Source organism: Sphaeramia orbicularis, chromosome 21 (genome assembly GCF_902148855.1).
Source record: "Sphaeramia orbicularis chromosome 21, fSphaOr1.1, whole genome shotgun sequence".
NCBI classification, from domain to species: domain Eukaryota; kingdom Metazoa; phylum Chordata; class Actinopteri; order Kurtiformes; family Apogonidae; genus Sphaeramia; species Sphaeramia orbicularis.
This window is the reverse complement of record NC_043977.1, coordinates 52,827,706-52,845,822: the sequence shown is the minus strand read 5'-3', so window position 1 is coordinate 52,845,822 and position 18,117 is coordinate 52,827,706. Positions and strand designations below refer to the sequence as shown.

General features: G+C 37.6%; 1 protein-coding gene across 1 annotated transcript in view; it reads left to right on the top strand.

Moving 5' to 3' along the window:
• The window catches only part of spegb (striated muscle enriched protein kinase b), a 62,191-nt gene extending 50,693 nt beyond the window's left edge, over window positions 1–11,498 (top strand). The window contains exons 33-38 of the mRNA XM_030125093.1: window positions 82–928; window positions 1,250–1,489; window positions 2,818–3,041; window positions 8,114–8,189; window positions 8,355–8,504; window positions 10,824–11,498. Coding sequence (XP_029980953.1) covers window positions 82–928; window positions 1,250–1,489; window positions 2,818–3,041; window positions 8,114–8,189; window positions 8,355–8,504; window positions 10,824–11,079 — 1,793 coding nt within the window. The 3' untranslated portion in view covers window positions 11,080–11,498. The remainder of the gene's footprint in view (window positions 1–81; window positions 929–1,249; window positions 1,490–2,817; window positions 3,042–8,113; window positions 8,190–8,354; window positions 8,505–10,823) is intronic.
• The last annotated feature ends 6,619 nt before the right edge of the window (window positions 11,499–18,117 follow it).

The window sequence follows — 18,117 nt, the reverse complement described above, 5'->3', positions numbered from 1 at the left end:
AGGTTTAATATGTAGAAATAGAAACTCTTGATGTAGTATTTGACGTAGGTTCTTATTAAATGTTGTCCTTGTCATCCACAGAACCAGCTAAATCAAGTGCTACTGTTGTGGTCAAAACTGTTCCAACGAGTTCTGCTCCTGCCCCCGTGGTGGTGAAGTCGTCCATGACAGTCCCCCCGATGAAACCTGCTCCAGCCAAATCCACCTCGGTGACGACATCCCAGCCTGTTCCGGCCCCGGCTGTGGCCCCTGCTGTGACCCCTGCTGTGACCCCTCCTGTGGCCCCTGTTGTCGCCCCTGCTGTGGCCCCTGTGGTCGCCCCTGCTCCGTCTGTAGCCAAACCTGTGTCTCCAACAGCTGCCAAACCCCCCGTACAGGTCAGCACCCCTCCACCGACCACCACAGCTCCCTCTGAAGCAGCTGCTGCTCAGACGACCACAACGGCCAAATCCAAGTCCACCCTCAGCATCAGTGTGAGCAAACCCCCAACCAAGCTGGCTCCTCCCCCTGTTGTCCCGCCCAAGCCTCAGAGTCCCGCAAACGTAGTCTCCAGCACCGTGACCACCAGACCCCCGTCTCCTGCCGCCGCTGCCCCTGGCCCTGCCATCGGGAAACCCATTTCTTCTGTTCCCATGTATGTACCGGCCGCATCCGCTCGAGTCACTCCACCCTCTCAGGCCACTCCCACGCCAACAACCAGCGCACCCTCTGTTACCACGGCGACCGTTTCTTCACCTGTGGTAGTGGTGCAGAGCCTGACGCCTGTGTTGCAAAGTGGGGATAGCCGCAGTACATCATCGGGATGGACCACCCCATCAGGAAGGGTAACGCCTTCAGGACGCAGGACGCCGTTAGGAAAGGCAGGAGAGGGGTCTCTGCGCCAGGGAGTTCCCCAAAAACCTTATACTTTCATGGATGAAAAAGCAAGGTAGCTAAAAGGACAAGAACTATATGTTTGACTTTACATTAAAACGTGATAAAATGTGAATCTTCAAACTTAGGCTGCAAATGACTATTAATCAGTTAATTACCTTATCCATTTCTCGACTCGTAGTTTGGTTTATAAAACATCAGTAAATGGTGGGTGGTCAGTGTTTTCCAAAGCTCAGGATGAGGTCCTCTGAGTCTGTGGTTCAAAAGTCAAAGGTATTTAAATGTGTTTGATCCTGATTCAGACCCTGTTTTTCCAGCTGAATATTAGTCCCCTTGCTCTGAGTCTTTCATTGAGGTCCCTGTCCTTTTCCTACAGGGGGCGCTTCGGCGTGATCCGTGAGTGTCGGGAGAACGCCACAGGGAACCTCTTCATGGCTAAGATAGTTCCATATGAGGCGGAGAACAAGCAGGCGGTGCTACAGGAGTACGACATCCTCAAGTCCCTTCACCATGAGCGGATCATGGCTCTGCATGAGGCCTACGTCACACCGCGCTACCTGGTCCTGATCTCTGAGTACTGCAGTGGGAAGGAGCTGCTCTACAGCCTCATAGACCGGTACAGGACCACACCGCCATCTGCGCTCATGTTCTATCACCACCACATGGCCTGTTACCAAGAAATAAACAACTATTAGTAATAAAGTCACACTGAAAAAATATATACAATACAGTATTTTATTCAATTATAATATTGTCTTATATTACACGATTAAAGTTTGGATTTTATGTCTAAGACAGTCTGCTCCACAAGGATCACAAATACCTTTTTATCCCAAACACCTTATTCTCAAAAAATCATAGCCATTTTCACAAAATATTACAATATATTTCAACCTTATTCACACCTTTTTATCCAAATGTTATGACATTTGTTTCTCATGTATTATGACTTCATTCTTTTAATATTTTGACTTTATTATTATGACTTAATGCTATTCCCATATAACATAATTTCATAAATACAAACAATATTTTTCACACTTATTCATCATATATATATATATATATATATTTATGAATGATTATAATTCTTGTAATCCCTTTAACGTTACAATATGATCTCACTTCTCATAAAGCAACTTTTTTCCCATTATACATTATTTTTTATGTTTGATTTAATTTAAGTCTTTATTTTTTCACCTAATATTTTTTTTTATTGCATAGTAATACATTTTTTCATTATGACTGTATTCCTCATAATGTTACAGCTTTTCTTGAAATATTATGACATTATTGTCATAACTAGTGTGTTGACCCATGGGGAACCATGGGTTCTAGACCCTGGACTTCATCATTGTCATTACCGCGGGTGGGATGTGAAAAGGGGGGGACGGGGTTAAAATCCACATCCCGACCCTGAGGGGCAATATCCCGGTCCCCAGCACAGATATTTGTTGTGTATTCACGCATGCTGTTCAGCATTTGTCCAGCAGTCACCGCCAAAGCGTTGACGGGATTGTGACATTTTGTGTTGCTATGCAACTGAGTAACTGATCCCGCCCATTGTCTCTTGACGTGTAAGGCTGCTTCCTGTCCCTCCCCCTGGCAACTGCTCAGCAATGTCAATTAAATTAGTCCCTCCTGACTTTAAAAAAAAGGAATTTTAAAGAAAAAAGATATTTTATGTTGAGATGGGACTACTCCTCAGCTGTAAGAACCGAATCGGCCAGTTAAAATGTCTCAATTTCTCAGAACCGCTCAGATACACAGTCAGTCAGACAGACAGACAGACAGACAGACTGACGCTCTGACACCTTCCAGTATTACGGTAAAGATATTTAGACTTGTATTGTGATGTCTTTATTCTTGAGATAGATCAGATTTTCTTGTTTCCTCTAATATTTCATCATCATTGAACAAGCCGTTGTTTTTTTTCTTTGTGAGGTTCCGATATTCGGAGGATGATGTGGTGGCCTACGTGACGCAGATCCTTCAGGGTCTGGACTACCTCCACACACGGAGGATCCTCCACCTGGACATCAAACCAGAAAACATCATCGTCACCTACATGAATGTCATTAAAATCATTGACTTTGGCAGCGCTCAGACCTTTAATCCTCTCTTCCTCAAGCAGTTCAGCCCTCCGATCGGAACACTGGAGTACATGTGTAAGTTATTTTGCATATGAATGAACTAGATCAGTGGTTCTCAACTGGTGGGTCACGACCCAAAAGTGGGTCGTAAACCCATATTCAGTGGGTCGTGGGCGTTTGTCTGGGTTAAAATAATGCTATTAAAACAATCCTGTGTTTTATTTTTTATGGAGCTGAGCCCCGTCCATTCACACTCCCCAACAGTAGGGGGTGGTAATGCACTGTAATGATAATTAACACCAGACATTTAACACCATAAAAGAAGACCTAAAACTTTATATTAGTATCATGCTTAGACTCAGGTCTGACACCCATTCCATCAGATCTGGTTTTTCCTCCATTGGACTAAAGCCTCAGTGGGTTTAATTCTTCAATAAGTGACTGAATAAACTTTGAATTTTTAACTGAGTTCACTTTTAAGTTTTGATTCAAATGGACCTAATTTAGTGTTAAATAATAATAATAATAATAATAATAATAATAATAATAATAATAATAATAATAACAATAAACTTTATTTGTATAGCACCTTTCATACAGAAATTGTAGCCCAAAGTGCTTCACATTGATTGAAAAAAATACAATATTAAAATACATTTAGATTTGATTAGAAATACAATAAAATAAAAATAAATATAAAAACAGCACACATTAAAATATTTGATTATGCATAGAATTTTTGAAGTGCAAGAAATAAGATGAAATGTGAGAGAAATACAATAAAATAAACGCACATTAAAATATTTGATTATACATAGAATTTTTGAAGTGCAAGAAATAAGATGAAATTTGAAATACAGTAAAATAAAAAATAAAAACAGAAATACAATAAAATAAAATAAAAATGAAAAACCGCACATTCCTGGTTCCTGAATTGTGACCCCATTTTTATCTCCTTTCAAAGGCTAATGAGAATAAAAATGTTTTTAATTTGGTTTTAAATATATTCAGTGAACTGGCTTCTCTAATGTCTTTTGGAATTGTATTCCATAACTCTGGTGCATAGTTAGTAAAGGCTGCGTCTCCCATTTTCTTTGTAATATTTCTGGGAGTCGCTAGTAACCCTGCGTTTGATGACCTCAGTGTTCTAGTTTGTACATAATTGATCAGTGAGTTTGCAATGTAACTTGGTCCGGTTCCATTTAGAGCTTTATACGTGAGGAGTAGTATCTTAAAATCAATTCTGTAGGTTACCGGTAGCCAGTGCAGGGAAACCAACACTGGAGTAATGTGCTCTCTCTTCTTGGTTTTGGTTAATAACGTAGCTGCAGAGTTCTGAATTAGCTGAAGTCTGTCTGTGCTGCTTTTTGGGAGACCTGTAAGGAGTGCATTACAGTAGTCCAGTCTGCTGGAGATAAAAGCATGGACCAGTTTTTCAGCATCCTTTCGATTTATAACCGGCATTACTTTGGCTATGTTTCTGAGGTGGAAGAATGACGTTTTAGTGACTTTCTTTATGTGGGACTTAAAGTTTAAGTCTGAGTCTATAATGACTCCCAGACTTGTCACTTCTGGTTTGATCCAGGAAGTGAGTTTGCCCATCCTACTCATCAGCATTTCCCTTTTTGCTTTTGGGCCAACAAGCAGGATTTCAGTTTTTTCCTCATTCAGTTTCAGAAAGTTCCTGCACATCCATTGATTCATTGCTGTGAGGCAGTTGTAATGGAATGGATGGCTGTCACGTCATTGGGTTCTGCGGAGATGTATATTTGTGTGTCGTCCGCGTAGCTATGGAAGCTAACATTATGTTTTCTGATGATAACTCCAAGTGGTAGCATATATAAGGAGAATAGTAGTGGACCCAGGCAGCTCCCTTGTGGAACCCCATAGCATGTATCATGTGTATTTGACACGTGATCTCCAAGCCTGACGTAGTACTGTCTTCCCTTAATATACGTTTTGAACCACTGTAGTACACTGTCAGAGAGACCTATGAGCTTTTCTAGCCGATTAATCAGGATGTCATGGTCAATTGTATCAAATGCAGCACTTAGGTCAAGGAGGACCAGGATTGAGACCTTGTTGGCATCAGAGTTGAGCCTGAGGTCACTGATTATTTTGGTGAGGGCGGTCTCAGTGCTATTCCAATCAGCCCTGAAGCCTGATTGGAATTCCTCTTAGATGTTATTCTCTTTGAGATAGTGATTTATTTGAGCAGAGACTATCTTTTCCAGTACTTTGCCTATGAACGGGAGATTAGATATAGGACGAAAACTGGTCATAGCGTTACTGTCAAGGTTAGGTTTCTTTAGTAAGGGTTTGATGACAGCTGTTTTGAAGGCATCTGGAAAGATACCAGTATGAAGAGTTTTGTTTATGATTTGGAGTAAATGATCTGAGACGCTGTCAAATATTCTCTTAAAGAATGCAGTGGGAATTGGATCGACACATGAGGTTGAGGAGTTACATTCCCTGACAGTTCGGTAGAGTTCTGCTGATGTTATGCAGGTGAATTTTCCCATGGTCACAGTACAGGGACTGCAGACAGCATCTGTTAATGTGGTGGAATTAATGCTGGGTCTGATTGAACTTATTTTGTCCTTGAAGAACACTGCAAGCTCCTCGCACTTGGATGTGGAGGGCTGTAGTGGGGTGGGGGGGGGGTGTTGAGCAGCTTGTCGATAGTGGAGAATAATATTTTGGAATTTCCAGCATTCTCTGTGATAATTTTGGAGAAGTAATCTTTTCTTGCAACTCGAATGGATTGATTATAGGTGGTAATTGCAAGTTTATATGCATCATAGTCAACTGTAAGTTTGGTTTTTCTCCATTTTCTCTCAGCTCTCCGACAGGTTTGTTTGTTTTGACTAACAGTGCTGCTGCCTAGCCATGGGGAAATTCTGACCTTCGACTTCCTTTTAACCCTTAACGGAGCAACAGCATCCAAAGCAGATGATAGTGCATTGTTAAAATTGTCCACCATGGAATTTAAAGAGCAGTCTAGGTTGTTAGGCACCACTGTTCGCATTATGTTCATAAACTTTTCTTCAGCTCTGTCATCTAATACCCGTTTTTTGATTACAGCCTGTTTTCTGGTCTCTGTTAACATCAGGCTGGCGTCAAAGTACACACAGTGATGGTCAGATATGGGCACTTCGGTTACTGTAACCTTGTCGATATTAACTCTTGCTGTTATCACTAAGTCAAGGGTGTTACCAAGTTGGTGTGTGGGATCCTTTACATGCTGTTCTAGTCCAAAGCTGTCCACTAAGTTCATAAGCTCCAAAGCCTTGGGGTCATTTTTCTTATTAATATGAATATTTAAGTCCCCGTGTATTATTAGTCTTTCACATCTAGTGATACTTAGTGAGATCAGCTCTGAGAATTCCTGAAAGAACAGTGAAGAATGTTTAGGTGGTCTGTATACTGTGATTACAAACAGAGATAATTGTGTTTTGAATTCAACAGCCAGATATTCAAAAGATGTGAATTCACCTAAGTCAATGTCACTGCATATAAGTGACGTGGATAGAATGTTAAAGGGAATATTTATCATTAAACTTGTGTTCTGTGTTTTTCGTCAAAGGTCTGATGGACTATTGGTATCAGTTGTCGTCCATCCTTAAACAATTTTTCAAAAATGTTCTCTGAAACCTTCAGTCAGAATAACTTGATATTTGTTGTGGAACATCTTTGGGGTAAGGTCAACTCAGCTTGTTTAAAGAATTGGGAAATACTGTTTTTTGATTTTTTTTTATGAATTTTGAAATTGTTAAAATCCCCATTGGTTTATAATGGGACACATTTCAAAGTGCTATAATGTGAAAAGAAATGGTAAATGGACTGAACTTATATAGTGCATTTTCTACACCTTAATGATGCCCAAAGCGCTTTACAATTCCTCACATTCACCCATTCACACACACGTTCATACACCAGTAGGCGGCTGCTGCCAGGCTCTACTGGGAGCAATTTAGGTGTCTTGCCCAAGGACACTTCAACATGTGGACAGTTGGAGCCAGGATTCGAACCAAAGTTATTGATATAATTACTATTGGCAATAGATAGGAAGTCACATATGGGCTTTCATTTGATACCATGACCTTTGACCTTTGACCTTGAAAGGTCAAACAAATGTCAATTAATGTCTTTGAATATGCCGTTGGACTACAGGTTTAGTCCAACAGATTATCTCAGGTTCAAAACACACCATCTTTTATTAAACACATTTGAGAAGTTTAACTTATCAGTTTGGGTTTAGTCTTGTCATTGAGGGGTGATAGAGGGTCCTGAAGCCAAACCAGTTCAGAACCACTAAAGGTGCGGAAGACTTTCGTGACCAATTTTTCATCAAATCTGTCAAACCTCAGTCATATCCTCAGTATCACGTATCCATAAGTCTTTCTGTGATTACTCAATTGAATCTCTTGCATTACTGTGAACAATTTCTTAGTGCCATCCACCATAAGCAAACCGTGTGTTTACAAACAGAGCTGGGAGGTAACTCGGGCATCTTTGGAATTTTGTCGTAACGTGTATTGTGGGAAAGGGAGGTTCGCGCAGCCTCCTGACAGCGGCAGAGATGCCCGAAATGCCTCCCAGCTCTGTTTGTAAACATATGGTTTTTTAAGGGTGGATGACATTTCGAAATTGTTCACCATGATGCAAGAGATTCAGGTGGGTAATCACAGAAAGACTCACAGATTCATGATACTTAGGTTATGACTGAGGTTTGACAGATTTGATGAAAAATTGGTCTCAAAAGTCTCCCGCACCTTTAATGTATTTGATGTTTACAATATTGTATGCATTAGTCATGAAAATGTAAACATTCTTTACCGTGATGGTTTATTGATAAGCAAATGAGGGCATTTCAAGCCTTTCAAAAGTCACCATTGTTTAGTTGGCTCATCTCTCTGATGCTGATCTGTAATCCCATTGGTTCGGATTCTTTTATGTAACTGTTTTGCCTGTGGGTGTTCACTGAATGTGAGAACTGAGAAGTGTTATTGAGTCTCTGAACTACGTATGCACATGTCAGCATCAAACAATTCCACAAACACTATCAGAGATACTAACTGTACTTTGTGATGTGGATGTTTAAAGGTACTGAAGGCTGTATATTTCCTCTTCCTTTTTTCTTGCAGCTCCAGAGATGTTGAAGGGGGATGTGGTGGGCCCTCCAGCTGACATCTGGAGCGTGGGCGTTCTGACTTTCATCATGTGAGTACTTTTTTCACAGCTTCCACCCAGCAAATCCTCCTTAAATAGAAACAGTTTCCTTCGATGAAACCGGCCTTATGAGCACAAATTTGTCTTCAGTATTTTCAGTCGTCTCAGCGCTTCAGACATCTCACTGTTTGTCCAATGTTCGGGTATGTTTTCCAGGTTGAGCGGCAGGTCGCCATTCATGGAAAATGATCCTCAGGAGACTGAAGCCAGAATCCAGGCAGCAAAGTTTGATCTGTCAAAACTCTACCAGAATGTGTCCCAAAGTGCCTCTCTGTTTCTTAAAAAGATCCTCTGTAGCTACCCTTGGTAAGCTAACTATTCTTCTATTACTTAGGTAAAATTCCTAGACAGCTGACCCTTTGCTAAGACCCTCCCAAGAACAGCCACTGTCCAATCAGAACTAACCACCTGACTAATCCTATCAAGCAAAACCTGGTACAACAGGCCGGTCCGGCACATTGTTGCTGGTTTTTTCCGGGTCCATGCAACATCAAAACACATGTATGCTAGGTGAACTCTCTCACCAGTTTCCTTGACAAATATTTCAGATCTGCAGGGTTCTAATGTTGCTCAAATGCAGAGAGTGAATTTCCCTATGGGGATGACAGTGTATTTACAATTTTCAAATAACCTTCTGATTTTGGTAATTCTATATCACACGATCAGATTAACATATTCCAAACAAAACAATTACAAATGTATGTATTAATAGTTCTGAATGTTCGAAAGAAGTAAACAGCACAATGAATAATATAGATTTAATTAATTATGATGTAAATTAATGTTAGCACACAGTTGTTAGAGTATATTATTATTAATAATAATAATAATAATAATAATAATAATAATAATAATAATAATAATAATAATGATAATAATAACCTCCTAAGACCCAGGAATTATAGTATATATCTAGTAATTATAATATATATGTTATATATGGTGAGTTGAGAGAGACAATCACAATACATAAAAGACATGATAAACTGAAGCTGAAACTGAAGCACTGTGGTACTGTTTATCTCTCAAATCCATAATAATATACATTATATAGCCTAAGTGTCCTCTAAAATTATTGTTTATTTGCAACATAGTATAGCAAATTATTACATGATCAAAAACCAACACATTTTAGCAAAAAAAATTCTGTCTGGGGTGGCCAGAAATTTGTGATGTTAAAATGGGGTCAGGAGCCAAAAAAGGTTAGAACCACTGATGTAATGTATGACTTAGACCAGGGGTCTCAAACTCATTTTCTTTCAGGGGCCACATTCAGCCTGATTTGATCTCCAGTGGGCCGGACCAGTAAAATAATAACAGAATAACCTATAAATAATGACAACTCCAAATTTTTGTCTTTGTATAATGCAACCCCCCCCCCCCCCCATTAAATTATGAAAATATTTACTTTTATAAACTATCCAAACAAAAAAGATATGAATAACCTGAAAAAAATGAAATTTCTTCAGAAAAATAAGTGCAATTTTAACAATATTCTGGCTCAACTTATCATTTCTACATGTGCATTATGGATCAGATCTACAAAGACACTAACTACTGAATAACAGGCAGAAAACTATTAAAATTGTGCCTAATTTTCTTTAGACATTTCAGGTTGTTCATATTTGTTCAGTTTATTCACATTTTATTGTTACAGGATAGTGTGTAAATGTAAATATTTTCATAATTGAATGTTATTTTTTGTACTAAAACAAAGACAAAAATTTGAAGTTGTCATTATTTATAGACATAATGTAATATTTTCTTCACATCAAACTGAGAAGAAAATATGGAGTCATTATTTTTTTGTCGGATATTTTACTTCAGATCATATTGGTCTATATGTGGAACCTGAACTAAAATGAATCTGGAATTTTTGCACTTTGCAAATTCATCCCAGGGGCCGGATTGGAACCTTTGGCGGGCCGCATTTGGCCCCCGAGCCACATGTTTGAGACCCCTGACTTAGACAGTTATGACATGAGGGTAATGGTATCCATGTCACCTGTACGTATCCCCACTGTTTTAACCCTTTCATGCATAGTGGTCACTACAGTGGACAGTTGTTATACAGCTGTTTTCTTGTTTATTCATGGGTTTTGTTGTTTTAGTTGCATCTTAGACAACACAGTGGATGCTTATGCATCATCTCATACACTGCAATTCATACAATTACTGGAACTTTACTGTTGTAGATAAACCTGATCTCCAGTAATATGTTTGAGTCTAAATCAACTGCTATTTGTCATTAGAGTGTAATTTTTTTTTTATATTACTCCATGAAGTGAGTAATAACACGTATTAGAGTATGTCAAATGTGAGAAAACATACATTAGCTGCATCTAAAAAAATTATTTCATAGTTTTCACACAGTTTATCACTTTCTGATATTGTGTTTTAAATTCATATTTCTTTTCTTCAAACTTAAACGCATAGTGTCCAGCTGAGTGGACATTTTTGTTACTCCATAAAAAAGAGGTTCATAAAAAATTTCAATCACATTGTTTTTTTCATGCCTAAAGAGGAATAAAAACACAGGAAAAAAATCTTGACTAAGGTCATCATAATTCATGCATCAAAGGGTTAAAATTTTCGTATAATATCATGCTGTGTGCTCCTCCACAGGGCCCGTCCATCCATTAAGGACTGCTATAATAACTCGTGGCTTCAGGATGCCTACCTGATGCGCCTTCGTAGGCAGACTCTCACCTTTACAACTACACGTCTCAAGGAATTCTTGGCCGACCAGCAACGAAGGCGAGAGGAGGTGGCCACCAAGCACAAAGTTCTCCTACGCTCCTACCAGAGCTCACCGCAAACTCCCACCAGCCCGGCCACGCCGAATGTGCCAACTACACCTACCACACCTGCTGCCCAGTAAAAAAAAAAACAAACACAACCGAATTCCACACAACAGGGAAGAGCAGCGTCCCACTGAGACAAGACTGTGTCCCTTCAGATGAGACTTAAACCAACTGCAGTGGCTGCGATCCACAGACACACAGCTGTTTGATTCTTATTCTGAGTCTGAAAGAGAATTTTAAAGAACGCCTTCATTCTTGAGAAACTCTTTCAAAGACTCCAGAGTCTGACACTATTTGTATTTTTTTTTAATAGGGTGGACCTTGTTCATACGAGGCAGGGTCTTGTCTTGAAGTTAGTACCTCAAGGTTTGTAACTTTGCATATATTTTGGATAAACAACTTCCTTTCTTACTTTCAGTTCTACACAATTAGAGGAGACACATATGAACACCGCAGAGGGTCTGATATTCATGTGATTTTACAATTTTACTATTGAGACAAAGAATTACACTGGTCTACAATTTTTTTTTTTTTTTTTTTTTTTTTAGAAATGATCTGCCTCAGAGATTCAATGTCCTAAATGTTACATATTTTAATCAGATTAATTAAAAACAAATGACCAAAGTGCTGGTTTGCTGATGTTTTCCAGGTATATGATCAAGTGTTCTTCCACATTCATATTGGTTTATGCACATTTATCCAATAGATTCATAAATGTTCCACTGATAGAACCTGTCCAGTCCATGTATTGTCATGTACAGACAGTGTTTTAAAGTAGATCTGGTAGATCTGACACTAATATTCCTTTGGACTTAAACTCATTCTATCATTAATTCTCTAATTTCACATTTTGAGCCCAGACTGTATCTGTAAAACGTCAGCCAGCCAGCATTTAGGACTGGATTAGTCTGGATCAGAGACTCACATGTGGTAAAATTTCACTACTTTTATTCTGGAAGCATTTGACTCGTAGACCAGTGTCATTCATGGGACTCCAAATGTCTCATGAGCAGCCACTTCTTGACCAGTATATTTGAATTCATTATAAATCCACCCCCACAGATGTTACTTCATGTTTTAAATCTTCTTCTGCTTAAATCTCTGATATAACTCTAATCTCAGCTGCGCTATGGCTGTAGCACCTCGCTGATTTTCAAAACTGTAGCAATTCCACAGCACACTTGTTTTTCATCCTTTTTCCAACTTGTTTCAGTGCATATCGTGGTGGATTCTCCTCAAGGGCTAGTAGACTAGGACTCCCTGACATCATGGCATTAGGTAGTAATGTTTCTCTGACTCTTAAAAAGCAGAATTTCTATTTTGACTATCAGATCATCATCTCTGAGCTTCCGTTGAAAACTCATTAGTTCCTCTTTACGATGATACCGACAGCATCAACAGTTGCAGAGACTGCTTTTTTTGACCAGAAATAAGCTACAGCAAAATACTGGATTTTTGCTAAAAACAAAACTCTTCCAGAAGCACGAATCACATGACGAGTACCCGTACAGAGTCAAAGGGCATACACTGAATTTAACAGGAAGTTGCTTACGGCATCGCTGAGTGAATTAGATGATAATGTTAACAGTTGTTGCTTCAAAAGGTTTTTTTTTTTTTTAATGGGAAAATCTTTTATAAACAAAGTAAGTGAGAGATTAAAGTGAAGCTGGCCAACTTAAGCCTTATATGTTACAAGGGGTCATGCATTTCTTTTTTTTTTTTCTTTTTTTCTTGCTTTACGTAAAAATCTCTGTACCTTCAGATGAATAAGACAGTCATTAGGTTGGAAATGAAGTTAGCTACTGTTGCTAATACATGCTAACATTAGCTTGCCTAGCACACAGTTACAGTACAATATGAATTAAAAGTTACTCATTTTCACTTAAACTAGGCAGTTTTATACTATTTAACACTAGGGGTGTCTATTGGCAAGAATCTGGCGATACGATACAAATCACAATACTAGAATCATGATACGATATATCCTGATATATCATGATACTGTTAAAAAAAGGCAATTTTTTGTTTGTTTCTTGTTTTTAAATGATTATTTCCTGGAAGTATTGAATTACACCAGAAATATGCACAAATACTAAACACATTTTATTTGATCAGAACAGGATCTAATGCTATATCACAAAATTTTCCTGTGTTAAAACTGAAATTATATTTACAGACATTACAGTTTAAAATCCTGCTCAAATGTTCATATTCTATTAGTTCAGAACTAACATCATAACATTATTTTTGTGCAATCTCAACAAAGGAACAACATTATTAATAAAAGAGTGTTAAAAAATAATAAATAAAATATAAACAAAAAAGAAAAACATAAATGAACCTCCACAATATCTGCATTTGAATAAATACCTAAAAATATCGATACAGTACTTTTTAATATCGATACAGTATTGTGAAATAAAATATCGCCATATATTGTAGAACCAATATTTTCTTACACCCCTATTTAACACTGAGCATATATATTATATACCACAGGGGAACTATCAACAGTGCTGGTTGTAAAACAGAGACATGCTTTTCTTTATTTCCAAACAACTGTACGCTATGCATGCAAATGTTAGTTAGCATCTTACTTTCAAACTAATGGAAGAGTTGTTGACCAGATGCATGGTTGTTATCTTTTCTGTCTACTGATTATCAGAATATGATCACTATAGAAAAAAACACACAGTTAGCATTAGTTCAGAAATGGAATTTGGTGACATGAACAAATGACCAGACTCCAACACACACGTTAACGTATATAAAACATACACTTGTACATAATGATCACTTCCTCTTCTTCAGTGCTCTTTACACAAAGTGAAGTCTAAATAATGTTATCATCAGGTGATAGTTCCCAAACAGGTTTGTTCTAGTTCTGACCGTAAATACAGTTTGATTGACTTGCAGTGACAACGCCTCTGAGGGAATACTGGACTTTTCCTCGTGCCTAAGGATGCTCATTTGTTTTATTCTTGTCAGATATGTGTTCTGCTGCCTTCACAATGTGATATCACGGCTCGCGTAAATATACACGCCACTTTTAATGTTGTGTGTTAGCTGTATGCATTATCAGCTGTCTGCGTGCATGTATGTTCACGCCGTTATTAGCCCCCTGTCCGACCTGAATCAATGTGTCAAATACCATGCGGTTAGGGGTTCGGGTTAGGGCACAGGTGTCAAACATGCAGCCCAGGGGCCAAAACCGGCCCGCCAAAGGCTCCAGTCCGGCCCGTGGGATGAATTTGTGGAATGCAAAAATTACACTGAAGATATTAACAATCAAGGATGTTAAAATCATTTTAGGTCCATTCAATCTGATGTGGGTCAGACCAGTAAAATACTATCATAATAACCTATAAATAATGAAAACCATTTTTTTCTCCTTTGTTTTAGTGTAAAAACAGCAAAATTACACAAATGTTTACATTTACAGACTAGCCTTTTACAAAAATTTTAATAACCTGAACAAAATGTCTGAAGTCTATGAAATTTACCAATATTCTGTCTGTTATTAAATGTTTTGTTGTATTTGTAGATCTACTGTTATCTGTAAGTTGTGATGCACATGTATAAATGATAAACTAAGGCCTAGTATTGTTAAAATTGCAATTATTTTCTTAAGAATTTTCAGGTTGTTCATATTTGTTGATGTTATGTTCAAGTGCAGTTCGTATGTGTAAATATTTTCATTACGGAATTTTGCTTTTTTCACTCAAAACATAGAGAAAACATTGGAGTTGACATTATTTATCAGTTCTTATCCTATTATTTATATTATTTTACTGGTCCGGCCCACTTTAGATCATATTAGGCTGCATGTGGCCCCTGAACTAAAATGAGTTTGACACCCCTGGGTTAGGGTTATGTGTACCGGAGATCTTGGTTTAAACTGACAGGCGATCAAATGGCGTTGACTAACACGTGAAAGGTGCCGTAAGAATTTCTTGATATCAGTCTTGTCATCACATGCTATCAAGAACATGATCCTTTCCACTAGCGAATTTGAAATTCCCTGTGGGTTGTGTTCAAGTGCTTTGATGCACAATTTATCATTGTGACGCGTTAATTCATCTGGTACAAGCCCTTTTTTTGCAAATTGTGTATACTACAAATGAGTAAAACCATCAGCTACCAGCAGCAGAATGTTAATAAAAGCAGTGTTTGTGAATCCCTCGTTGCTGTCCGCCATGTTGAAAAGGTCAAAGGTTACTTTATTTTATCTCAGCAGCTCGTGGATCAACATTTTTTCCCTGGTTCTCCAGTGGAAAACACAATGTGAGGGGGCTTTTATGTGCAATTTTTAAGTTCGTAACTAGTATTTCCCATAATTCCGATAGTGCGTGAAGGCAGCATTAGTCTCCAGCACATGAAAGATTCTAATCCATCCACCGGCTTTGATTAGACCAGGGGTCTCAAACATGCGGCCCAGGGGCCAAATGTGGCCCGCCAAAGGTTCCAATCCGGCCCATGTGATGAATTTGCAAAGTGCAAAAATTCCACAGTAATTTTAGTTCAGGTTCCACATAAACACCAACATGATCTGCAGTAAAATATAACATAACCTACAGAATAGTAATGACTCCATATTTTCTTCTCGGTTGTTGTGACAAAAAAAAAAAAAAAAAATTACATTATGTCTATAACAATGACAACTTCAATTTTTGTCTTTTGTTTTAGTGCAAAAAATAACATTAAATTAGGAAAATATTTACATTTACAAACCATCCTGTAACGACAAAACATGAATAACCTGAACAAATATGAACAACCTGAAATTTCTGAAGGAAATTAAGCACAATTTTAACAATTTTCTGCCTGTTACTAAGTGGTTTTTTGTCTTGTAGAGCTGATCCATAATGCACATGTAGAAATGATAAGTTGAGGAATAATACTGTTAAAATTGCACTATTTTCTTAAGAAATTTCTTTTTTTTTTTTCAGGTTTATTCACTCTTTTTTGTTGGGATAGTTTAGAAAAGTAAATATTTTCATAATTTAATGGGTTTTTTACACTAAAACAAAGACAACAATTGGAGTTGTGATTATTTATAGGTTATTATGTTATTATTTTACTGGTCCGGCCCACTGCAGATCAAATTGGGTCGAATGTGGAACCTGAAAGAAAATGAGTTTGAGAACCCTGGATTAAACTGAACGTTTAGGTCAGAACCTATTGTTTTGTTTTTGGTTTGCACTGGTTTGCATTATTGAGGTCAAACTCAGCATGTCCAGCATTATTGTATCATCACATGTATGTATATTCAAGACATGTTTGCACACGTTACACACATGATCAAACACAGAAGGGTTTTGTCTACAGTTGCTTTACACATCCAGGTCTCAGTTGTTTCTTCTGTGTTTTAACTGGTGGGTTTTTGGTAATTATTTGAAATGATTACTAGTTCTATATGTTCTGTTGCTGTTGCTACCTGGATAGTGTTCCTCGGATGGGTCTGGTTCCTATGCAGAAAAGAAGTGAGTCAGAGAGGGAAGTGTTTGAAACCTGGAAAAAAAAAAAAACAAACAAAACATGCAAGCTCAGCATGAGAATGCAATGTTGCATTACCTTCTTAATGTCTGTGCAATATATTATTTCATACAAAATGAAGCTGAATCTGTTTATAAGCAGACAACAGGGTCAAAAAAAAAGAGGGAGGAAAAAGGCTCCATATTTTGTATTCCTGTGATTTGTGGGAATGTGTTGCAGTGCCTCAAGAGAGATATTAGACCCACAGAGAAATAGTTGTTAAAACCGACGACTCGCTCTTTATTTTCACTACATGAATGTGTCGGCTTTTCAGTGTGTTTGGCATTTGTTTATTTATTGAGTGACTGTAAATTGTTATCGCTTCTGCTTTTTATTTTGTGAAAGTTTGGCATTAACAAGGCATGATAGCTGCTGAGGCTATGACAAATAAAAAGGACATGTGACAATAAACTGGGTCATAAATCTATGACCCTGCTGTGGACTGGACTGGGTTCATTTCAGGTTCAGGTCTGGACCAAGGTTATAATTGTTCTCGATTTTTCATTATAGTTTAGTTTTATTAGTTTTGACTTTTTTTTTTCCTCTAATTCAGTTAGTTTTAATTTGTTTTTAGAGCAGGTTTGTTACTTTTTATTAGTTTGGATTTTTTTCTAAATGCTTAGTTTTAGTTTAGTTTTTAGTATTAATTTTAGTTTTGTCCTATTTTTAATCTTCCTCACCATCATATTCAAATAAATCCAGTGAGACATCAACATTCTTAAAATTGACAAAATTAATAAAATTAGTATTTATATTTATCTAAAACATGCAGTGGTGAAAATTAAATGTTTTTTTGTCAAATACTTTCATGGCTTTTTTAAAAAAGTGATTCTATGGGTTTGAGTGTTTGTGCCAGCAGCAAGTGACCAGGATGTTATACTGTATTCAATGTGAGAGAAAAATCATAGATTAATCGTGATGATTCATTAATCTTTGTTAACACGTGAATTTTTACAGCAATAATAATAATAATAATAATAATAATAATAATAATAATAAATAATATATATATATATATATATATATATATATATATAGACACAAAATTAGAAATGCAATTTGTACAATATGTACTAGACAACATATTATCAATATGATATTTAAAGAAATATACTGTACATAATAAGTGTGTAAAAATATGGCTGTGTGTAATTCTAATAATGTGGTTCTAAGTGGAGTTCAACAGTTTGATGGACACAGGCAGGAATGATTTTCTGTGTGGTTCAGTGGTGCATTCGGGGTTCATTTGTGGTACATTTGGGGTACATTTGTGGTACATTTGGGGTACAGTTGTGGTACATTGGGGGTACATTTGCAGGGTGTCCTTGTCTTTCAGTGCCTTCCTTCTAACAAGGCTGTTGTTCGGTGTGTTCACATGTCCACCACCCTCCACCCAACAACAACTTGAACAACCTTTAACTAAACCATTAAGCTGCTCCACACATTCCCCAGACTATCTGATATGGAGGCTATATAAGGAAGGGAAAACATGGAACATTTGTTGTGCATCTTCAATCAGTCTGGTCAAGCTGCATGTTTCCTGATTTCCAAAGAAGGAGAAGGAATGTCAGGCTGATCCG